This window comes from Melozone crissalis, unplaced genomic scaffold (assembly GCF_028551555.1).
Source record: "Melozone crissalis strain CALT ecotype California unplaced genomic scaffold, PUWL_Pcris_2 ptg000014l_1, whole genome shotgun sequence".
NCBI classification, from domain to species: Eukaryota; Metazoa; Chordata; class Aves; order Passeriformes; family Passerellidae; genus Melozone; species Melozone crissalis.
The window spans coordinates 17,036,545-17,060,319 of record NW_026535792.1 but is presented as its reverse complement, the minus strand read 5'-3'; the positions used below and the strand labels follow the sequence as shown (position 1 = coordinate 17,060,319).

At 56.7% G+C, this 23,775-nt stretch overlaps 1 protein-coding gene across 1 annotated transcript; it reads left to right on the top strand.

Moving 5' to 3' along the window:
• The first annotated feature begins 9,193 nt into the window (after window positions 1–9,193).
• CLK3 (CDC like kinase 3) lies at window positions 9,194–21,841 on the top strand. The gene is made up of 13 exons (XM_054272403.1): window positions 9,194–9,233; window positions 9,389–9,537; window positions 12,763–12,994; window positions 14,783–14,876; window positions 15,134–15,200; window positions 16,349–16,465; window positions 16,803–16,969; window positions 17,678–17,772; window positions 18,587–18,716; window positions 19,323–19,405; window positions 19,743–19,822; window positions 19,906–19,996; window positions 21,237–21,841. The coding sequence occupies exons 2-13, from the start codon at window positions 9,389–9,391 to the stop codon at window positions 21,420–21,422; spliced, it is 1,491 nt and encodes a 496-aa protein (XP_054128378.1). The 5' UTR covers window positions 9,194–9,233; the 3' UTR covers window positions 21,423–21,841.
• The last annotated feature ends 1,934 nt before the right edge of the window (window positions 21,842–23,775 follow it).

Here is a 23,775-nt window from a genome sequence, read left to right as displayed (position 1 = left end):
TTGGAGCCCTGGTTCTGCTTGGAGACCTGGTTCTGGAGCCCTGATTCTCCTGGAGCCCTGGTTCTGGAACCCTGGTTCTGCTGGAACCAGGGGCCACCAGGGTTCTTCCCACCCACAACTCCGTGTTTTGACAATCCTGAGAGCCAGGGGGTGCCTGGCCCTGTGCTCCCATGGCAATCTTCTCATGTCCCTTCCTGCTGTGTCCCCATGTCCTCAGGGGAGGCTCCTGCTCCTCTCCACGGTTCTGGCACCATCAGCTGCTCATTTCTGGCTGCTGCCACCTCACCCCTCAAGCCCTGAGTGTCCCTGAGGAGTGACACAGGGCCAGGGCGTGCTGGGGCTCCATGTCCCCCCTCTGTCCCCATAGCAGGGTCCCTCAGGTTGGTGCAGGCTCCCTGGAGCAGCTCTGGGAGCTCTGCAGGAGCACAGGCTGCAGGTGGGGTGGTTGATGTGGGGATCTGTGGCTCTGAACAAACCCCTGCCATGGTACAGGGAGGGGCAGGGCCCAGGGAATCCGGCCCTGCCTGGCCCTGGGAGCTGGAAGCAGAGCTCCCTGTGAATGAGCTGCTCAGGTGGCCTGGTGCTGTCCCCCTGTCCCCATGCCCTGGTGCCATCCCTGCCATCCCCCCTGCCCTGGTGACGTCCTCCCCGTGCTGCAGGCCCGAGTCAGGTTTTTTGAGCAGATGAAATACCTCAGCTATGTACTTTGTTGGGTTGCTTTTGTTTGTGTTGGGTTGGGTTGTTTTTAACCTCTTCAGGAAGTGTTGGCATATCCTATCGCTTTGGGGGGGTTTTCATAGGTGGGTTTGCTGAATTTGTGTTTGCTTTTATTTCTGTTGGCTTTTAATGGATCACCAAAGACAGGGAGTTCAGACGAGGCTGAGCAGAGCAGCAGTGGCTTCCCCAGCCTCCAGGAGCCCATCCCAGGACAGGGGACAGGACAGCAGGACAGGGTGACGCTGCCCCTTGGATCTGTGCTTGTCCCAGCCCCTCCTGCTGCTTCCTGCGCTGTGCCGGGGCTGTCCTGCCCCCAGGGCTCTCTGGGATCGGGAGGTGGGGATGCGATGCCCTGGAGGGATGGAAGGATGCTGCTCCAGGTGTCCCCAGCTGCTCTCAGAGGGAGCAGGGGAAGCCGGCCTGACCCGCAGGCTCCTTTCATCCTCACAGACTCCCAGAGGATTTTCCAGCCTCTGGGACTCAGATGATTTTTTTTTTCCCCCCCTTTTTTTGGGTTTTCTTTTGGTGGTTTTATTTTATTCTTGGGTGGGGTTGGGCTGTTTCCTCTGAGTGGGACTGGGGCACTTTCTGCTTTTCCCTCTGCTCTGCTCCCTGGCCCCAGGGGAGCAGAGGCTGCTCCGGGGTGGGGCTGCTTTGTCTCACTTGCTAACGTTGTGTTTTCTTGCACAGAAAGGCACTCGAATCACTGAACTTGCTTGGACACTACTAGAGTATTAATGTTTATAAGCTTTACTCAACCTAGACTGGAACTAGCCAGGGACTAACAGATTGTTTTGTATCCAATTCAGGGAAAGAATCAGGTCGGGAAGCGTAACAGATACCTCAGTTAAATAAGCTGCAACAATAAACGGGTCCTTTTCCCAGCCCGGGGGTGACAAGGACCATCCAGACTGTGAAGAGTTAACCCTTTCCCTCAGCCTGGCTTTGGCCCTGGCAGCCTGAGCTGCGGGTCTCCTGCTGAGTTGCCAGGCTTTGGGTGCAGGGAGTGCTGGAACCAGCAGCAGCGGAGCGGGGGGAGGCCGAGCGGGGGGCCCGTGTCGTACTCAGGGTTTGATGCTGCCGGCAGGACGTTCCCGATGGATGGGCGGTGCTCCATCCTCCCCCAGCTCCTCACACCAGCCCCGGGCAGCCCCCAGCTCGTCCCTCGGCGGGGCAGAGCCAGCCGAGCCCGCCCCGGGGCTGCGGGGAAGGCAGCAGGGTGGGCGGGCTGAGGGGAGGCTGCTGTGCCTGCTCCCTGCCACACGTTCTCTCCAAACAGCTGCAGCAGCCTTGCTATAACTAGTTTTCTTACCTATTTAAAAGAGAAGAAAAAAAAATAATAAAATAAGTAAATAAAAACAAAATGTGATAGCCTAGGCGGTGGATAAATACCTCAACGTCTCCTTCCAAAAAGTGTCTGTATATGTTGTTGTTGGGTTTTTTCTATCTTACAGGTTATCTGAATGTTTATATTCCAATAAACTTCTACCTCTTCACACCGTGACCCCCACGCCTGCTTTGTGCCCCTGGCTGCTCCCTGAGGGTAAAGAATTCACAAATATTCCCAAAGTCTGGGCTGTGTCCTGAGGGTAAAGAATTCCCAGTTATTCCCAGAGAACTGGGCTGTGTCCTGAGGGCCCTGAAGGTAAAAAATTCCCAAATATTACCAGAGAACTGGGTGTGTCCTTGTAGAGCCCCTGAGGGTAAAGAATTCCCAGCTATTCTCAGAAGTTGGGCTGTGTCCTGAGGGTAAAGAATTCCCAGTTATTCCCAGAGGCTTGGCTATGTCCTGAGGGCACTAAGGATAAAGAATTTCCAGCTATTCCCAGAGAACTGGGCTGTGTCCTGAGGGTAAAGAATTCCCAGTTATTCCAAGAGGCTGGGCTGTGTCCTGAGGGCTCTGAGGGTAAAGAATTCCCAGATATTCCCAGAGAACTGGGCTGTGTCCTAAGGGTAAAGAATTCCCAACTATTCCTAGAGAACTGGGCTGTGTCCTGAGGGCACTGAGGGTAAAGAATTCCCAGCTATTCCCAGAGAACTGGGCTGTGAGGGTAAAGAATTCCCAATTATTCCCAGAGAACTGTGTCCTTGCAGGGCCCCTGGGCTCCCGGTTTGGAACTGGCCCGGGCTGGAACGCCGGCGCTTCCAGGCTGGATTCTGACGGGAGCCGCACGGGATCTCCTGTCCCCGGTGTCGCCAGAGCTGTCCCCGCCCTGTCCTGTCACTCTTGGCCGAGAATGACACAGGAACGGGCGGGAGGCAGTGCTGTAGAAGGAGCAAAATAAGGTTTTATTCAAGAGAACCGCGTGGTTTTTATAGAGTGAAATGATAGATTCTGTTCGATTGGCTCGTTAACAAAAACACCTTCCTCACACGCCGTCCTTGAGAAGAACAGAAAGACGAAGCAGAAAACACCACCTGCAGATTGTTTGTACTTCACAAGTTCTCACATCCTTGAAAGGTCTCACAAGGCGCTGTGGGAAGCGTTTGCCGTTTCTCTGTCCCGTGGCATCCCCACCTGTCCCTTGCCCATCTCCCAAATCCCTTCTCTGTCACCGCCTGCTCCCCACGCAAAGCTCCTCAAACACCTCCCCGCTGTTTGCACACCACCGCCGCTGCTTTTCCGCTCATGGAGCCCTTCCAATCCCTCCCGTGCCAGCCTTGCCCGTGCCCCGTGCCTCATTTACCTTGGCCGGCTGCCGGGCAGGGCACGGAGCCCTCGACCTTCCTCATCCTCACCCGTGGAACCAGAACCGCTGCCCTTCCCTCATCCCCCAGCTGCAGGTGAGCTCCCCGGGCTGGGCTCCCAGCCCATCCCAGCCCCCGCCCCCCAATCCCCTCCCATCCCCTCCTGCCTCCGGCTCTCCCAGCCCCGGCTTCTCCCCTCGGCAGCGAGGCTCCAGGACTCCCCCGATGACCGGAGCAGGTAAGGCGGAATCCCCCGGGGTTTGGATCTCCCCTGGCGTGCTCAGCTTAGCTCAGCTAAGCCGGGCTCAGCCGAAAAGCGACCCCGTGGTGCTCACCCCAAGCCCCGCAGCCCCTGCCGGGGATCCTGGAGCCCCGCATGTGACCGTGTTCACAGGGGTCTCAGGATGAGGGAAGAGATGAGGATCTGACTCCATGTTTCAGAAGGCTTGATTTATTCTTTTATGATATATATTATATTAAAACTATACTAAAAGAATAGAAGAAAAGGTTTCATCAGAAGGCTTAGCTAAGAATAGAAAGGAATTAATGAAAACAAAGGTTTGTGGCTCGGGCTCTATGTCCGAGCCAGCCGTGCTGTGATTGGCCGTTAATTAAAAACAAGCAATCACAGATGCACCTGTTGCATTCCACAGCAGCAGATAACCATTGTTTACATTTTGTTCCTGAGGCCTCTCAACTTCTCAGGAGGAAAAATCCTAAGGAAAGGATTTTTCACGAAAAGATGTCTGCGACACCCGGCATCCCGAAGGTGCGGTGCACATCGGCACCAAGCCCTGCCGGTGTCCGTGTGTCCGTGCTGGACACGCTCCGGCCCTCCCAACCCTCTGTCCTGGGGCTGCACGGCCGCGGTCTCGGCAGGTGGTTTTTGGGATGGAATATAATCCCTGGAGGGAAATTCCAGGCAGCTCCTTCCCCTCCATCCCTCCCTAAATGCCGCCATTCAGCTCATCCCGGCCAGCGCCCGGCTCCGAACAAACAACAAAAGCTGCGGGGAGCCCAGCGCGGATTAACGCACCTGGGCAGGGCGGGGTGAGACAATGCCCGCTTTTCTCTTTCCAACATCCCCATCCCCTCATAGACCCGCTCAGGCTCTGGCACAGCTTCACCCCGGCCCTGTTCTCCTTAATCCCTCGCTCCAGTGCTGGAAGCGAAGCCAGCTCTGGGCACAGGGAGGTTTTCTGCCAGCACAGCCGCACAGATGCCACCTCCGAAACTCAGGAGCTAAATTCCAACGGAGTTTCAGCCCTCGTGTGCAGGAGTTGCTTCCCTGCTCCCTAAATGCCCACGTGTGCAGGGATGCCCTCCTTCCAGGGAGCCCAAAACCCCGCGAGCATCCCTGCCCGGAGGGACAAAATCCAGCTCATCACCTCTCAGGGGGGATGTTCCCCTCTTTGGGACCGAGCTTGGCTTGTCTCAGCCCTCAGGGGCTGCTGCCGCTTTGAATCCAGCCCTGACACCCCAAATCCCCCTGGCAGGTGCCCCCTGTGAGCCCCCAGCAGGGCCCGAGCTGGCTCAGCCTGGCACGGCGCTGATAGCCGCCCACTTCCAGGGCCCTTATCACGGCCGGGCTGGGGCCGCCTTTTTTCCACCCCGGCCCGTGTCAGGCTGCCCGAGCGCGGCTCCTGTCCCACCTGCTGCCTTTGGGATGTTCCTGGCTAACAGAGAGCGGGGAGGAAGGCCCGAGGAGGGGGCACCAGGCAGGGGGCACCGGGCTGGCCTCAGCTGCCACAGCGCCCGGGGAAAGCCGCGCTGGCTCGGCCCTGCTCACCGAGCCCATCTCTCTCTCACTCTCTCTCCAGCGCACCTGCAGCTCTCCCTCTGCTCGGGGCTGTCCCTCCTGTGCCTCGGCGCCCTCCTGGGCTGTGCCATGTGCTGGTGGCACCGCCGGCGCCCGGGCCGCGCCCTGGGCCGGCAACGAGTGGAGCTGGGGGCGGCTCTGCCCGCGGCCACGGTGCCGGTGCCCATCCAGCAGCGGGGCTCGGAGCGGGGCGCCCGGGCCATGAAGATTTCCCCGGCACCGCCGGCACCCCGAGGGGGCTCTCCCCACGGCACAGCGTCCCTGCCCAGCCTCCCGCTCCTCCCGCAGCTGGCGGGGCTGTGGCAGCGCCGCTGCACCGTGGCCGGCACCAAACCCCTCGGCGGCGAGCGGAGCCCGCTGGTCCCCGCCGCGCCACCGCGCCCCGGGCAGCGCCCCCGGCTCCACTGCGAGCTGCGCTACTCCGTGCCCGAGGCCACCCTCACCGTCACCGTCCTCGGCGTGTCGCAGCTGCCCCGGGGCCAGCGGGGCTCCCGCGTTCAGGTGTCCCTGGTGTCACCGTCCCGCCGCGGGTCCGAGCGCCGCAGGAGCCTCCGCCGGGAGCCGCGGCGGTGCCGCTTCGGCCCGTACGGCCCGCAGGAGCTGCGCGGCTGCACCCTGCGCTTTGCTGTCTACGCCAGGGCACGGAGCCTCCAGGAGTCCTTCGTGGGCGAGGTCCTGTTCCCCTGCGCCGAGGCCGCCTGGGACCCCCGCGCCCCCTCCAGCTACTCCTGGGAGCTGGAGAGCGCCAAAACCAAGCTCAGCAAGGTCAGCACGGCAGCGGTTTTGGTGCTAGGGATGAGTTTTATAAGTTTTGCCTGATCTCAGAGCCGTGGAACTGCAGGGGCAGAGGCAAAGCCTCCTCCAAGCAGCACCGGGAGCCTCGGGGAGTATCCATGGCAGTGCCAGCTCCGGGCAGTGCCTTCCTCACCGGGGGCTTTGTGCCTCATCCTCAGGGGTGCTGGGGTGGAGGGCCAAACAGAGCTGGCAGCATCCCTGCAGTGCTGGTGGGTACAAAACCCACCTGGCTGCCCCATTCCTGCTGGGGAGGAGAATCGCCGGGATGGAAGGGCTGGAACTGGAGGGGAATGGAGGTGGAAGGATTTAGACGTGAAAGGACACGACAAGGTCGGAGCTGGAAGGACTGGGTGAGGTTGGAACTGGAAGGATACAATGAGGTTGAAGCTGGAAGGACGGGATGAGGTCGGAGGTGAAAGGACATGATGAAGTAGGAACTGGAAGGGTATGGTGAGGTCGGAGCTGGAAGGGCTGGGTGAGGGCAGAGTTGGAAGGACATGACAAGGTCGGAGCTGGAAAGGCTGGATGGGGTTGGAGGTAGAAGGACATGATGAGGTCAGAGGTGGAAGGACTGTGTGAGGTCGGAGCTGGAGGGGCTGGATGAGGTTGGAGCTGGAAGGGCTGTGTGAGGTTGGAGGCTGAAGGGCTGGGTGAGTTCAGAGGAGGTCTCACAGCATCCCCTGCTCTCTGTTGCATTCCAGCACCGCCGTGCCCCTGCTCTGAGCCGCAGCGTGCTCTCCTCACCCCCCAGGCCCCTGGGGCAGCTCCTGCTGCTGCTGCAGCTGCAGCCCGCGGCCGGGCGCATCAAGGTGCTGCTGCGCAGGGCCCAGGCCCTGGGCCAGCTCTCCCGCCTGCCGGGCACCCCAGGTAGGGCACGGGCACAGGGGGACACCAGGAATGGCTTCCCCTCCTTTTGCTTGGCAGATTCTCTCATTTCCTTTCATATTTCTCTCTCCCAAGCACAGGGAGGGTTGGGATGAGATGATCTTTGGGGTTCCTTCCACCCCAAACCACTCTGGGATTCCATCACTGGCTGAAAATGAGAACAGGGAGTGTAATACAAATCTAGGTATCTCCAATATGGCCCCAAAGTGCTTGAAATATATTTATTTATGGTCCAAAATGAGCATGTGGCTTTCTGTGCTGTTGGCTGTTGTCACCTCTGGCTCTCCCTGCTCTCTGGGATGTGAGCTGAGGACTGTGGAGGTCCCTGCTCTCCAGAAGGGAGAGACAGGTGAAACCTCAGGAGCTCTGTGGTTTCCCCACAGCTCCACAGAGTTCCACAAGGGTCCTGCAGCCCCCAAGCATCACCTGGCAGCTGCCAGCCTCCCTCCCTGGCGTGTGCCCCTCTCTCCAGGGCTCTGTCCCCATTTCCAGGCCACTATGTCACCGTCCACCTGCGCCATGAGGGCCACATCATCGACACCAAGGAGACCAAGTCTGTCAGCAGCTACAGCCCCGTGTGGAACGCGCCCTTCCTCTTCACCCTCCCCGCCGGGGACATCCAGCAGCAGCAGCTGGCCCTGGAGTTTGTTGTCATGCAGGTGAGGTGACCGGGCTCAGGAGGTGACCAGGCTCAGGAGGTGACCTGGCTCACACCTGCAGGAGCCGATTCTGGGCTGGGACGGCTCCTGTGGGCAGAGGGGAAGGCCACCAGCCGTGTCCCCTGCCCTGTGCCACCCCAGGCTCGGCTCCACGGCCGTGGCTCCGTGCTGGGCCGTGTCCAGCTGGGCCCAGGGGTGCCACACTGGAGGGACATGTGCAGCTGGGCACCGCTGGAGTCAGAGCGCTGGCACCGCATCCAGCCCGGACCCTGAGCCTGGCCCGGGACCCACAGTGAGACAAGGGGTCCCTGAGCTGGGCACAGGGCAGGTGGCACCCTCATGCCATTGGAGGGACGTCCAGGTGCCATCTGCAGGGCTGGAGATCACTGGAGGTTGGCACAAGCCCGTCCCAAAGGGCTCTGGAGAGGACTGAGCCCATCTGACGTGGCCCCAGCCTCGGGGGAGAGGAGGAGCTTTGTCTGCTCCATCCACTGTCTGCACCTGGAACCTGGGCTGTGGAGGAGCCAGGAGGAACCAGCACCCATCTGGGACCCCTGTGGCCACCACGGTGGTGGCATCTCCTGTCCCTTCCACGCTGGCTCCATCCCATCTCCTGCCCTTTCCACCCCACCTGAGCAGAGCCACAAGGAAACACCAATGCCACCCAGTGATAAAGGTGTCCATTGGCATTTTTAATTGATTGCTGGCCCTAATTAGTGCTTGATAAATAAATTAATAAAGGGGTTGGGAATGATCATGTGTGTGGAGCTCTCTCTCCTGCCCATGGGCCACCACAGTGAAGACCATGGGGAAGGAAGGCTGTGGCCAGGGTTGTCACTGTGGGGGTCATCATGGTGAAGGTCATCATGGTGACAATGACCACAGTGAGGAAGGCCCTGTGGTGATGAAGGCCTGCACTGAGATAAGGTGTGATGAGGAAGACCACGGTGAGGCAGATGAAGAAGGGAAGAAGACCATGCCGAGGGAGAGGCTGGCCATGGTGAAGGGAGACTGTGGTGAGGAAAGTCATGGTGAGGTAGACTGTGAGGAGGGAGACCCTGGTGAGGAAGGCTATGGGGAGGAAGACCACGGCAAGGATGGCCCTGACCACCACAGTGGGTCAGAGCATGGAGGAGGAAGGCATGCTGATGGTGAGGATGGTCGTGGTGATGGATGGCCATGGTGAGGAGTCCCACCATGGGGAGGAAGCCGTGCTGAGGGTGAAGATGGCCATGGTGAGGAGGCAGTGCTGAGGTGAGGATGGCCATGGGGAAGATGACCATGGTTAGGATGACCACGGTGAGGAAGCAGTGCTGAGGGTGAAGATGGCCATGGTGAGGAAGCTGTGCTGAGGGTGAGGATGACCATGGTGAGGACGACCATCATGGTGAGCAGTCCCACCACAGGGAGGAAGCCATGCAGAGGGTGAGGATGGCGGCGGTGATGAAGCACAGGCTGAGGCGGACCCACACCGCTACCCCCTCTCCCAGCCCCGGTTCAGCCCGCGCCGCTCCCCTCAGCGCAGCGCCGCCCCCGCCGCAGCTCCGAGGCGGGCCGGGCCCGGCGGGGCGGGTTTAACCCGCCCGGGAAGCGGAAGCGGCGGCGCTGCGGGGCCGCCGGGGCCGGGCCGGGCCGGGCCGCACCCGCCGAGCGCGGCCGCAGCGGCGGCGGTGAGGCCGGGGACACACACCGGGACACACCGGGCACACACACGGAGGGCGGGGACGCGAGGGCGGCGGGCGCGGAGCGGGTAACAACGGCCCCACATCCGCCGGGCCGGGGCTCCGGGGCCAGCGGCCTGAGCCCGCCGTGTCCCGTCCCGCAGATGCATCACTGCAGGAGGCTGCGGTCCCCGGAGCAGGACGGCGAGCCGGGGCACCGCTGGAAGCGGCGGCGGTCGCGGAGCCGGGAGTGTGAGGGCAGGCTGCGCTACCCGCCCCGCAGGGAGCTCGCCCGCAGATCGCGCTCCAGGAGGTGAGAGCGCTGCCCCAAAAAAACCTGCTGCTGATTGAAACCCCTAAACTCCTAGGGTGGAAGGAAAGGGTTTACTTGTGTGTCTGTCCGTGTGTGTGTGTGGTTTCCCTGCTGTTCACCCTTGCCGAAGTTCTCCCGAAGCCGTGGCTGTGGTGTTGAGGAGCAGCCGCCTGCCCTGGAATCACGTTTCCATGCTGCGCAGGCATTAGAGGCTTTCCTGACAGCCCGTTTCTCTCTGACAGGATTAAACGCAGATTTAAAGCGGCCGCGCTCCTCCCTCGCCTCAGAAAGGATCCCAGCTGAAGGATCCGGCTGCTATAACCCATCCCTCCTGCTTTGCTTCGGGATTTTACCTTTGGTCCTCTCTTTGTCCGGCCTTTCCACAGGGACAGTTCGGGGCTGGGAGCGGGACGGATGAGGGGAGGGTTCTGGAAGAGCGGCCGGAGCCGCTGGGGCTGCTGTGGCTGCACTGGTTGGACTGGGCAGGTGCAGCCAGGCAGGAGCTGAGCTCATCCTTGAATTCCTGAAATGCTCTCCAGATTAATTTCTCTCCCCAGCCTGGCTTTTGTTTACTTGGAGGAGGTGGATTGTGAAATAGAGCTGGCGCGCTTTTTCCCTTTTTCGTTTCCATCCGATGGGTAATTTGGAGCAGATTTGCATGAAAGCTGGCTTTTGTTGGGTGAAAACAGCCTTGTCCCTTCAGTGTCAGACTCTTTGAGGTGACCTGAGTCCTTCAGGTTTATTATTATTATTTCTGCTTCCTGTGTGCCCCCAAAGCACACGAGGAGTGTCTGGGCAGGTGCTGGACAGAGCTGTGGGTTGTGTTTGGGTATTTCAGCAATAACCAAGAGCCACGGCTGCCCCAGCGCAGTCTGGAATTTGTCCCACTCTGGGATGCCCCCGCAGTGCCCCACGAAGCTGCCAACAGCAGCAGAGCTGGTTGTTGGCAGGGCAGGGAGGTGCAGAAATTCCCCTTTCCAAGCTGAAGGTCTTGGCTGAAGCTGTTGCTGGGTGACAGCACCGATCTGGGGTTATCCCCGGGGTTATTACCAGGGAGCCAAAGCTCTGCTTTCATTTCAAATTGCAACATCTTCCACCTAGAACACAGCTCCCTTCCCGGGGGGGTATGAAGCAAGCCTCCAGTGAGATCTGCTGGGGAAGGCACTCGTGTTTTGGGGGCAGAAGCAGGGATGTGTACCCAGTGATCCCAAAACCTCCTGTGGGTCAGTGCCTGCACAGCTGAGCTGGGTCTGAGCTCTCCTGGTGCAGAGTTTGCCCACTGTGTCCTGGGAGGTTGTTGCTCGAGGAGCAGGAGCTCGGGGACAGATTTTCCTTCTGGCTCCTGCTGATGATCCATGGAGCTGCTGTCTCTGTGTGTGCACACCGAGGGCTTGGAGCCCTGGGACCTGCTGTCCCCCTGGGGTGACAGCCAGAGCAGAGCCCTGCTGCTGCTGCTCCTCGCTGGGTTAAGAGCTAATGAGACACGTCCCCCAGGGAGGAGGAGCAGTGACAAACACCTGAGTGTGGTGGCACAGGTGACATGGAATTGTGGAGTGTTGGGGGGTTGGAAAGGACCTTAAAGCCCATCCAGTGCCACGGGCAGGGACACCTTCCACTGTCCCAGGGTGCTCCAAGCCCTGTCCAGCCTGGCCTTGGGATGGGGGTGCACAGCAAGGCAGCCCAGCTGGAGCTCTATCTCTCTCAGAGTGTGGTTTTCCCCCAGCTCCTTAAAATGTGGCCCTGCCTCAGTGTTTTCTCTCCAGAACTCCTCCCCAGTGGTCAGGAGGTGAGGTGCAGAAAGATGTGAAGCTCCTGGCACAGGGAATGGGAGCAGGAGGATTTCTCTGTCGTGACAGGACCCAGGGGACAGCAGGGAGCTGTGTCAGGGGTGGACGTTAGGAAAAGCTGATTTTCTCCAGAGAATGGACTGAACAGGCTGCCCAGGAGATGGGGTGGGATTCTTGGGGTGTCCCTTGGGGTTCCAGAGTCCTGACACTGCCATTCCATGACTCAACCTCAGTGGGGCTGTGGGAATAGGATTATCCCCGTGGCAGGGAGAAATGATGAGGAGGATTTTATTTTATCAGAAAGCTAATTAATTACCTTATGACACTATGTTACTTTACTTTATTATATTTTTATTTATTATTATTACTTTATACTATATTATTATAATATATTACACTATGTTACATTACATGTAAACTGAATCTGCTGGGTACTGAACTGCTCCTCACTTGCACAGCAGCTCGTGGCTGTTAGCTGACAGTCTCCACACACACACACACAGACACAGACTTGGCCCTGACAGGCCAAGGAAATTGTCCTTGTTTGGAAAGACAGGAGTCTGCTAAGGAAGGCAGGAGCCTCCCCTGAAATGGAGAATCTCCACCCCTCCAAATTGCTATAAATTTTAATTTAAGGGGCTCTCAAGCAAAAAATATGGGAGCTGGAAATAACAGCTTTTTAATAGGGACAGAAAAAAATAAAAGGATAAAATAAACAATGCAGTACACTAGAACAACACTGACAGAGTCAGAACCCAACCTGACACCCTGTGGGTCAGGCTGTTGGTGGCAGTCCCATTGGAATTGTGGCTCAGCCCTCCTGCAGTGTCAGGGGTGGTTCTGTTGGAGCAAGGGGGTCCTGTAGAGAAGGATGTGTTCTTCCTCTGAAGATCCAGTGGAAGGAGAGGCAGCTGCTGTTCCTCTGGGGAATCCAGTGGAGAAAGCCATGCTGGTGTCTCAGAACCTCTGGATTATATCTGGGTAGCAATGCTTGGTTCCTCCCTCTGGGCTCACATCTCCCAATGGGATGTTAGAGTTCTTATCAGCCATGCAGGGACATTCAATAGTCTGTTATCAGCAATGTCCCTTCCCAGGGAGGTGTGATTGTGGTCACTCAAAGAGAGAGATAAGGCAAACTGCCCCCTTGACAAAGGTAATCTGCCATACGGATGGGAATGCAAAACACCTTGCATTGCAACCTGGAACAGAAATAAAACACCATCACTTTGGGTAAACAACCTTTATATTGTATTCTGCTTTTTGCACAAACACAGGAGCAGCGAATGAGATACGAATTGTTTTTTCCTTTCTCTGAGGTTCAGAGAATATGAATCCCAGCATACCCTTGGGGAAGCTGTGCCTTGCTTTTCCCTGTGGCTGCCCGGGACTGTTCCAGCGTTCCCAGCCAGGCTTTAAGGGCGCTGTTTCTGTGCCACAGCCATGAGAGGATGCCGTACCAGCGGCGCTGCCGGCGGGACAGCGATGCGTGCCGGCTGGAGGAGCGCAGCCCGTCCGTGGGGCAGGATTTCTGCCCGGCCCGGCGGCCCTGGCGGCGCTCCCGGGGCCGGGGGCAGCACCAGCAGCGGCCCCGGCGCTACCCGCAGCAGCAGCAGCAGCAGCAGCATCACTGCCGCCGCCGCAGGAGCAGGTCTTGTAGCAGCGCCTCCTCGGTGAGTAGCACCCGCTGCGAGCTCGGCTCTAACTGTTCTTGCCTCCTTCCAGCCCCGTTCGAGCGCTCGGGTGAGTACCTCGATCCTCGTTGCTGTGTTTGTTGTGGAGTTCTTCACCCCCACTCCCCCATCTGTGTTGTGCTCGTGGCTGTGGGGTTTTGCCTTAAATTAATCCGTGAGGGAGCTAAGCCGTGTTCTGTAGGGCCGGGGAGGGGATCAGGGAGAGCTTCCAGTGGCACTCACGTGGTGCCTCGGCCCGGGGCCAGCCCTGCTCCCTGTGGCCAGGGATTCGCTTCTGCCTGCGGCTGCTGCTGCTTCTGGGGAGGTTTGGGACAGCATTCCTCGGTTTGGCTTCCTTCCTGGATGCCCTTGCAGGTGGGATTGGTCAGCCCGGCTCTCCAGAGCTGATTTTACGCCCTGTCAGTTCTCAGAGAGAGTCCCACCTTCTGAGGGTACACGTGTGTCTTCTTTCCCCATTCCCACTTGGATTTCAGCTTCCTGCACACTTCACCCTGAAACGCAGCATTCCTTCCTGGGATTAACTGGGAATGTCTGCAGCTGGGTGGGGGCTGGTCCCAGGCCTGCCCTGGAAGTGGTGAGAGGTGTCAGAGCCCTTCAGCTCTTCCCTCCTTCAGCTCTTCCCTCCCGTGAGGAGGAGCGCTCCCCTCCCACCTGAAATGTGACCACAGCTGAGGGATGGGCTCTGATCCCACAGCTGGATAATCTGGGAATTTCTGAGCTCCTCCTTTTGGTTCCTCTCCAGCTGACTGTGGGATTGGGGTGTTGGGGGAGCCAGGGCAGTGCTGGGGTGTGTGGTGGTGATGCTGTGCAGGTCTGGGCTGGCAGGAGCTCAGCCCTCCGACACCTCACAGCTGGCCCAGCTCTCCTCCCACCTTCTCTGATTCTTTGGGGAGTTTTGATCTTAGCTCATTATTTTGGACCTGCTGGGGTGTGGGGGCAAGGGGCACAGAAGAGAAGCCTGCTAGAAGCTCAGGCATGGAAATGCCGAGGTTTCCCTAATTCCTTTGGCTGCAGGGATTGTAACTATTTTGGAAGCAGACTAGAACAAGGTGAGGAATTAGGACAGCTCGCTTTGTGGACCTTGCAGGAACCTTGGGCTGGTTTTCCAGTAGAAGCTTGCCAGTAGCAGGGTGTGAACATCACCTCAGAGCGTGCCTGAAGTGTTCCCTGGGGATTGATTTCCCTGTCCTGTTCCTAAAGCTCTCCCAGTTCCAAAAAGGCCGATGTGCCCCAGCGGGTCTGCGAGCAGCCACGCGGATTTAGGCTCAGTGTGGCACAAAGTCAGAGGGGCAGGGCTGGTTCCCAGCCAGGACAGGACACAGCTCTGGGCACCTGGAGCTGCATTGCCCGAGGCACAAAGAGGGGAAAAAACCTGCTACTGTGGCTTCTGCTGGGCAGCCTGTCCAAACTGAGCGCTTGCCAGCCCAGAGGTGACGTTGTGCTGGCCAAGGCCTCCTCCTGCCGTGCATCCTCCGTGGGGAACAGAGGATTCCTCCTGCAGCTCCCCACCCTGGAAGAGGAGGCCATTTCCCTGCCCTAGAGGCCGAGCTAGCTAATGAGAGCCGAGTTTTCTTGCCGTACCTGTAGCTGTTGATGACTTTTCTGTTTTGAAGTCAGTTCTGTGTCTTGACGTGTCCCTTGCAATATCCCTATCGTTTATATACATGCCGTGTGCCTTATGAAATGCTGGCATCTGGAAAATCCACCCACCGGCGGCCCCGTCGTCCCTGCAACCTTTGACTGCCCGCCCCGGGGGGGTGAGTGCAGAGGAGCCAGCAGAGCAGTAAGCGCAGCAGGAGCGTGGAAGATGACAAGGAAGGTCACCTGGTGTGCAGGATCGGCGATTGGCTTCAAGAGCGATGTACAGCCACCTTTCGTAAAACTTTACCTCTACTTTTACCCCGGGTTAGCCCAGAGCTCTCTGGCCTCTACTGGAGGGGTCTCTAGTGGTTCGTTTACTGAGCATAACTTGCCCGAGGCAGAGGCTTGAGTTGTAAAGAGTGTAGCGGTGACAGACGGTTGTTTTGGTTGCTCTGAGGTTTTGTTGGTGTGAAGTTGCTGGAGCCCAGCTCTGCCCCGGCCCCCCGGGCTCACACCTGCTCCTGTTTTCTCTCCTAGATGAAATCGTGGGCAGCCTCGGTGAAGGCACTTTTGGGAAGGTGGTGGAGTGTGTGGACCACGCCAGGTGGGCTCCTTTCCCTGCAGCTGGCCCTGGAACATCACAGGATGTGGCAGTGCCACCTGGGCTCATGGGACTGAGTTTTGCACCTTTCATGTGTCACTGCCTTCCTCAGAGAGAGGGGAAAGGGTCTGGCTCAAACCTCAGCCCCCTCCAGAATTTACAGGCTGGTGTGTTAAGGGAAGCATTCTCTTCTCTTCTCTTCTCTTCTCTTCTCTTCTCTTCTCTTCTCTTCTCTTCTCTTCTACTCTATTCTACTCTATTCTACTCTATTCTATTCTATTCTATTCTATTCCATTCCATTCCATTCCATTCCATTCCATTCCATTCCATTCCCTTCCATTCCATTCCATTCCCTTCCATTCATAGAATAGCATACTAGAATATTACTCATATTCTAGAATATGAGAATATTCTAATATTCTAGAATAGAATATTCTAATATTCCAATATTCTAAGAATATTCTAATATTCTATTCTAAGAACAGAACAGAACAGAATAGAATAGAATAGAATAGAATAGAATAGAATAGAGGAATATCCTGAGCTGGAAGGGACCCACACCAATGATCCAAGTGCAGCTCCTGGCCCTGCATGACACCCCAGCAGTCCCACCCTGTGTACTCCTGAGGGCCTTGTCCTGGAGCCTCAGGGCTGTGCCCATTCCCTGGAGCACCTGCTCAGTGCCCAGCACCCTCTGGGGAAAAGCTTCTCCCTGATCTGACACCCAGCCTGACCCTCTGAGCCCCAGCCCCACCATGGAAAGCTGCTCTGCAGGCAGTTCCTGCTGAGGGGTGGCCCCTGTGACCTCCTAATCCGCCAGGGCACCTCTCCATTGTCCCCTTTCACCTCCCCCATGGTTACATCTGACCCCTGTGCCCTTCTGACCCCTGCTCTGGCCCCGAGCCCTGGGCTCAGTTTGCTGCAGGGCTCTGCTGCCTCTGGGTCACACAGAGCTGTGTCAGGAGTGTCCCTTGGGAGTGATGGCCAGCAGTGACCTTCCACTAATTGGCAGTGCCAATTAGCCACTGCCCAAGCTGTAAGGAGGGCTGGCAGAGCTTTGTTAGGACAAGTGATGCCTGGATGTGCCTCTCCCCGTGGGCTGAGCACACAGTTCTGTCTCTGACTCCATCCCTGTGTCTCCTCCCTTGCAGAGGCAAGTCCCAGGTGGCACTGAAGATCATAAAGAACGTTGGGAAGTACAGAGAGGCTGCCAGGCTGGAAATCAACGTCCTGAAGAAAATCAAAGAGAAGGACAAGGAGAACAAGTTGTGAGTTCCCAGTGCCACGTCCTGCCACACAGGGCAGCACGGGGCTGAGGATGGGCTGAGGGAAACTGGCCCCATTCCTCACTGCCCTGTCCCACAGGAGCTGGGGTGTCCTGGCACACAGAGCAGCATGGGGCTGAGGGTGGGGTGAGGGAAACTGGCCCCATTCCTCTGCTGCCCTGTCCCACAGGAGCTGGGGAGCTTGCAGCATCTCCCTGGGTTGCTGTGCTGCAGAGGCAGCTCTGCTCCCCAGCCACTCCTGAGGTGGCCAGAACACCAGAAGAGCTGTCCTGAGCATCCCCTAAAGGTGCTCAAGCCCTGCCTCTCTCTCCCTGCGCAGCCTGTGCGTCCTCATGTCGGACTGGTTCAACTTCCACGGCCACATGTGCATCGCCTTCGAGCTGCTGGGCAAGAACACCTTCGAGTTCCTGAAGGAGAACAACTTCCAGCCCTACCCCCTGCCACAGATCCGGCACATGGCCTACCAGCTGTGCCATGCCCTGAGATGTGAGTGGTGGTGCTGGGGCTCACAGGGGGGCCAGCATGAGGGAAGAGATGGCAATCTTGAGTCCGTGCTTCAGAAAGCTGATTTATTATTTTATGATATATAATATATTACATTACATTACATTACATTGCATTACGGTATAATATAATATAATATAATATAATATAATATAATATAATATAATATAATATAATATAATATAATATAATATAATATAATATAATATAATATAATATAATACATTATATATTATAGTATAGTATATTATATTAATAATATATATAAAAATATATATATATTATATGTTTTCATATAAATATTAAAAGAAAATTATATACTAAAACCATACTAAAAGAATAGAAGAAAGGATTTCATCAGAAGGCTAGAAATGAAAAGGAATGATAATAAAATCTTGTGACTGAGCAGAGGCCCAACACAGCTGGACCTGTGCTTGGTCATCAAGTAGAAACAACTCACATAGACCAATCAAAGGTGCACCTGTTGCATTCCACAGCAGCAGATAATTATTGGTTTTATTTTCCTCTGAGGCCTCTCAGCTTCTCAGGAGAAAAATCCCTTCAAAAGGATTTTTCATAAAATATGTCTGTGACAAGTGACCCCCACAGGCTGGGGGCACTGGCACTGGGCTGGGCAGAGCAGTGCCCTGCTGGTGCTTAGAGAGGTGTTTTCCTCCTCCCTCTGTGCAGTTCTACACGACAACCAGCTGACTCACACTGACCTCAAGCCAGAAAACATCCTGTTTGTCAACTCGGATTTTGACACTCTGTACAACGAGAACAAGGTGGGTTCTGTCCCAGGGAGCACTGGCTGCACAGGAACAGGCTGCCTTTATCCCTCCCTGCAGAAATTGGATCTTCCCTGCTCTGTCCCAGCCCTCAGAGCCTGGGAAGTGGCAACAAGGTGGAAGGCAGAGCTCTTCTTCCTGCTGTGCCTTCCAAAAGCCTTAAGGCTGCCCAGTGTTCAGGGATTTTCCATAACACTGCTCTGGGGCTCCTCAGAGCTTGGAGCTCCACAGCTCCATCCCTGTGAGGAGGCACAGACCAGCACTTTGGGGCTCCTCAGACTTCCACAATCCATCCCTGTGAGGAGGCACGGACCACCACTCCTGGAGCTCCACAGCTCCATCCCTGTGAGGAGGTGCAGTCCAGAGCTCTTGGGGCTCCTCAGACCTCCACAATCCATCCCTGTGAGGAGGTGCAGAGCAGCACTCCTGGAGCTCCACAGTTCCATCCCTGTTAGGAGTTGCAGACAGAGCTCCTGGGGTTCCTCAGAGCTCCACAGCTCCATCCCTCTGAGGAGGTGCAGAGTAGCTCTTCTGGACTCCTCAGAGCTCCACAGTTCCACCCCCTTGAGGAGATGCAGAGCAGCGCTCCTGGGGCTCCTCAGAGCTCCATCCCTGTGAGGAGGGAGCTCTGGAGGAAATGCAGACCAGCATTTCGGGGCTTCCCAGAGCTCAGAGCTCCATCCCTGTGAGGAGATGCAGACCAGAACTCCTCGTGCTCCTCAGAGCTCCTCTCCCAGCTCTATCCCTGTGAGGAGGCACAGCCCAGCCCCTGGATCTCCCCTCCCAGCCCAGCCCTGTGCTTTTCCTGCAGAGCTGTGAGCAGAAGTCCATCCGGAACACGAGCATCCGCGTGGCCGACTTCGGCAGCGCCACCTTCGACCACGAGCACCACACCACCATCGTGGCCACGCGGCACTACCGGCCCCCAGAAGTGATCCTGGGTGAGAACTGCACCTTCTGGCCATGGGGAACCAGCTCCAGCTCTTGGGCAGATCATTTCTAGTGTGGAATTTCTAGTGGAATTTCTAGTGTCTAGCTCTTGTGGATAATTTGTGAGCGGAATCCCTGTGGTTTCACCAAGGAGGAACGTGGTGGGGGTTGCTGGGTGTGGAGGTGTTCACAGGGGTCCCAGGATGAGGGAAGAGATGGGAATCTTGACTCCATGTTTCAGAAGGCTTGATTTATTATTTTATGGTATATATTATATTAAAAGAAAATTATATATTAAAGCTATACTGGAAGAATAGAAGAAAGGATTTCATCAGAAGGCTTGAAAGTAATAGAAAAAGAATGGAATGATAATAAAATCTTGTTACTGACCAGAGAGTCTGAGACAGCCGGACTGTGAGTGGCCATTAATTACAAACAACCACATGAGACCAATCACAGATCCACCTGTTGCATTCCACAGCAGCAGATAATCAATGTTTACATTTTGTTCCTGAGGCCTCTCAGCTTCTCAGGAGGAAAAATCCTAACAAAAGGATTTTTCATAGGATATGTCCATGACAGCTGGGAGCAGAGAGTTAATTTGGTTTTCTTTGCAGAGCTGGGCTGGGCACAGCCCTGTGATGTCTGGAGCACTGGCTGCATTCTGTTTGAGTATTACCGTGGCTTCACGCTCTTCCAGGTAGGATTCTTGTTCCCTGAGAGCCCTTTGTGTCCAGAAGGGCTCAGAATTAGGTGAAGGGGAGGGAAACACAGATCAAGCACTGAAAATGAGAAGCTGAGTGGGAAAATGAGGCCTGGAAAGGTCTGGTTTGAGGAGTGCCTTGCTGGAAGGACAGAGTTGGGATCATTTCTGTGTTTAGGTTATGTCTGTTCTCTGAAGAAAGGGAAAAGCAAAACGTGAAAAGTTGGATAGGACCTGGTGGAATCCTTTCTCCCTGTCCCCGCAGAGGTGACAAACCTTTTGTCACCAGCTCCCCAAGCTCTGACTGACCCACCACTGCTGTGCTCCTTTGCAGACCCATGAGAACCGAGAGCACCTTGTGATGATGGAGAAGATCCTGGGGCCGCTCCCATCCCACATGGTCCACAAAACTCGGTAAGAGCCTGGTCCTGAGCTCAGCCAGGCACCACCACCTGCAGGGAGGGAGAGTTCCTGCCTGACCCCCCTTCCCCATGCAGGAAGCAGAAATACTTCCACAATGGCAGCCTGGTGTGGGATGAGAACACGTCCGACGGCAGATACGTCCAGGAGAACTGCAAACCCCTGCGGGTGGGTGCTGCTCCCCTCCCTCCCTGGGGCAGGGCTGGAGCTCAGGGCTGCAATTCCCTTTGGGACTGCTTGGTAGGGAGCCCCAGCTCCCATCTGCAGGGAGCCTGCTCTGGATAGGGCAGGATGGGGATTAGGGAAAGGGGAATGATGTGGTTGGGGTGGGAGGCTGCCCTGGCCCAGGGCTCCTGAGTCCCTGTGGGCATCAGGGCAGTGTTTGCTGTATTTGGGATGGGATGCTGTATTTGGGATGGGGATGCTGTATTTGGGATGGGAAGCTGCCTTGGGGGATGCTGTATTTGGGATGGGAAGCTGCCCTGGGGGATGCTGGATTTGGGGTGGGAGGCAGCCCTAGTCCAGGGTTCCTGAGTCCCTGTGGGTATCAGGGCAGTGGGGGATGCTGTATTTGGGATGGGAGGCAGTCCTGGGAAATGCTGTATTTGAGGTGGGAGGCAGCCCTGGGGGATGCTATATTTGGGATGGGATGCTGTATTTAGGATGGGATGCTGCCCTGGGGGAGGCTGTATTTGGGATGGGAGGCAGTCCTGGGGAATGCTGTATTTGGGATGGGGTGCTGTATTTAGGATGGGGTGCTGTATTTAGGGTGGGGTGCTGTATTTGGGATGGGGTGCTGTATTTGGGGTGGGAGGCTGTATTTGGGGTGGGAGGCTGTATTTGGGATGGGAGGCAGTCCTGGGGAATGCTGTATTTGGGATGGGGTGCTGTATTTGGGATGGGGTGCTATATTTGGGATGAGGTGCTATATTTGGGATGGGGTGCTGTATTTGGGATGGGGTGCTATATTTAGGATGAGGTGCTGTATTTAGGATGAGGTGCTGTATTTGGGATGGGGTGCTGTATTTGGGATGGGGTGCTATATTTAGAATGAGGTGCTATATTTGGGATGGGGTGCTGTATTTGGGATGGGGTGCTGTATTTGGGATGGGGTGCTATATTTAGGATGAGGTGCTATATTTGGGATGGGGTGCTGTATTTGGGATGGGGTGCTGTATTTGGGATGGGGTGCTATATTTAGAATGAGGTGCTATATTTGGGATGGGGTGCTGTATTTGGGATGGGGTGCTGTATTTGGGATGGGGTGCTATATTTAGGATGAGGTGCTATATTTGGGATGGGGTGCTGTATTTGGGATGGGGTGCTGTATTTGGGATGGGGTGCTATATTTGGGATGGGAAGTTGCCCTGCCCAGGCAGGGGCTGAGCTGTGTCCCTGTCCCTTTCAGACCTACATGCTGCACGACTCCCTGGAGCACGCTCAGCTCTTTGACCTGATGAGGAGGATGCTGGAATTCGACCCCTCGCAGAGGATCACGTTCTCCGAGGCCCTCCTGCACCCTTTCTTTGCCGGGCTCTCGGCAGAGGAGCGGATGCTGTGCGGGCGCGGCGCCAGCCGGGACCTGAGCAGATGACGGCCGGGATCCTTCAGGGTGGATCCCTTGGGGTGGATCCTACAAGATGGAGCCCATGGGATGGACCCCACAAGATGGAGCCCACCGGCCTCTGCAGTTCAGCCCCACTCCCCTCCCCGAGTCCGCAGGGGCTGGGGCACTGCCAGAAGGACGGACTCTGGGAGGAGAGGGGGAAGGAAAGCTCTGTTGGAAAGCACAGATTTGTCTATTTATATGTTGTAAAGTTAAAATAAAGTGTTTCTTATTGTTTGATACTTCCCTTGTAGGTGGGTGTGGGGTTGTGTTGCCTCTTGTGCAAAGGAAGAGGGAGATGATGAAAAAGCACCTGGGATCAGTGAGGGGGAGTGGCCTGGTGTCTGCCCTGGCAGCAGAAGGTTCTAGAAGGAGAGCAGACAAATAAACAGCTGCACACAATAGCACACATGAAGAGTTGCACTTTATTTCAGGGCATGATCCCCCGCAGTGGCAGGAATTGGTCGTTACAAACATCAGGTCACAAATGGGGTCACCAAGCAGTGCCACGGCGCAGTGATCGTCACCTGTCACCAGAGCGGGCCCAGAGCAGCACCAGGGGCAGCTGCTGGGGCTGGGAACCATCCCAAACACAGCTACAACACTGCTCCCTCTTGGAATTAACCCTGGCACCGTGGGGGATGGTGATGGGGACACCCAGAGCTGTGCTGGGACTCTGAGTGCTCCAGAAGAGCTGGTACCTCACATTCCAGATGTGTGAAGCCAAGAAACAGCTGCAGTGAGGGGAAGTACAGCCAAATACCCAAATCTGGCAGGCAGGGAGCACACCCCACATTCCCTACAGCAGGGGCTGAACCCCCCGGTTGTGCAACACTGTTCACTTCATTTTTATATTCAACAAGGGGAAGCATTTCAAGGCTGGCAAGAACCAGGGCCTTGGTGCTTCCCGGAGCTCCATCCCTGCAAAACCACCAGCACCTGCCCCAGTGCCTTCCAGCAGGGCAGCTGCACCCTGGACTAGCCCTGCCCTGCCCCTGCTCCGTGTGTACAAGCTACAGTTCAACAGCCAAACCCAGAAAGGGCAGGAAAAACCTGCAGAAAGCAGAAATTGAAACAGCAAGTCTCCTACTGAGTGTCTTGAGCAAAGAGAGTGAAAGGAAGGGGACTAAAGCTAACACTGACTACAGCAACAACCTTTATTTAACCTGCTGCTGCTCCTGGCTGAAGATCCAAGGAAACAGCCAGAAAAACCAAAAAAGGCAGAGGGAAACCTTGTGTCTGTGCTGTGAGTACCCAGCACACTGCTGTCCTGGCCCAGTCAGAAGCACAGCCTGGTGGGTGCTGAGGCGTGGGGCACCCCTGTGCCCAGGATGGAGGGCAGAGCCCCCCAGGCCAGCAGTGCCCCAGAGCAGCTGAGGGGAACCAGGGCTGCCCAGCCAGGGCACAGCCCCTGGTCCTGCTGAGGTAGATATGGCAACGTGCAGGGGCCAGACCTCGGGGGGAGCCAAGGCTCAGCAGCCTCCTGGGCCCTCCACACTCCCAGGCCAGACCCTGTAATCGCTTCTTTCCAAGCAGGGAAAGCTCTTCCCTCCTGCTCTGGCAGCCCTGGCTGGGTTCTAACAGAGGAAAGGACAGAGGAGTGCCTGACTAAAGCCCCAGCTTGGGGCTGGTCAGTGGGACTGGACCACACTGGGCTGGTCCCACTCTGGGCTGGTCCCACTCTGGGCTGGGCCCTGTGCTTCAGCCTCCCAAGGGATCCAGCTCCCCTGGACAGAGGCAGCACCCAGAGCTCTCCCTGGTGCCAGAGCAGGGCTGGGTGAGCTGGAGGAGCCCTGGGGATGGGTGAAGTGTGAGAGGAGCAGCAGAGCTCCAGCACTGCCCGCGTTCCCAGCTCCCTGGTTTGGCTCTGGGGGCACACAGCTGATTGCCAAAGCCAGTGAGCTGGTGACTCCTCAGTTCCTCCCTGCTCCCGGCACTGCACCCAGGACAATACAAGGAACAAGGAACACAGGAAAGGATAACTCAACGTTTCTGGCTAGGCATGGGACAGACAGCAGAGCAGATTTCTGATGGGAATCCCACCCAGGAGCACAGCAGCTCCCAGCACACCCTCTCCTGCCAGCAGACAGGAGCCAAACCCCTCCTCAGGCCAAGCCCACCCCACACACAGGCTTTGATTCCAAGGGGAATGAACAGATCCATGAGCTACCTCCCAAACCATCCCAAAGGTAGCAGGGATGCTGAAAGGACAGGGGAGCTTACCCTGAACCTCACCTGCAGCACCCAACAACCCCAGAACAGCCCTGCCCTGCCCTGCTCCACTCCCCCAGCCCTGGAGCAGCCACTTGCTGGGCCAGCAAGGAGAAAGAACCAAAGAAAA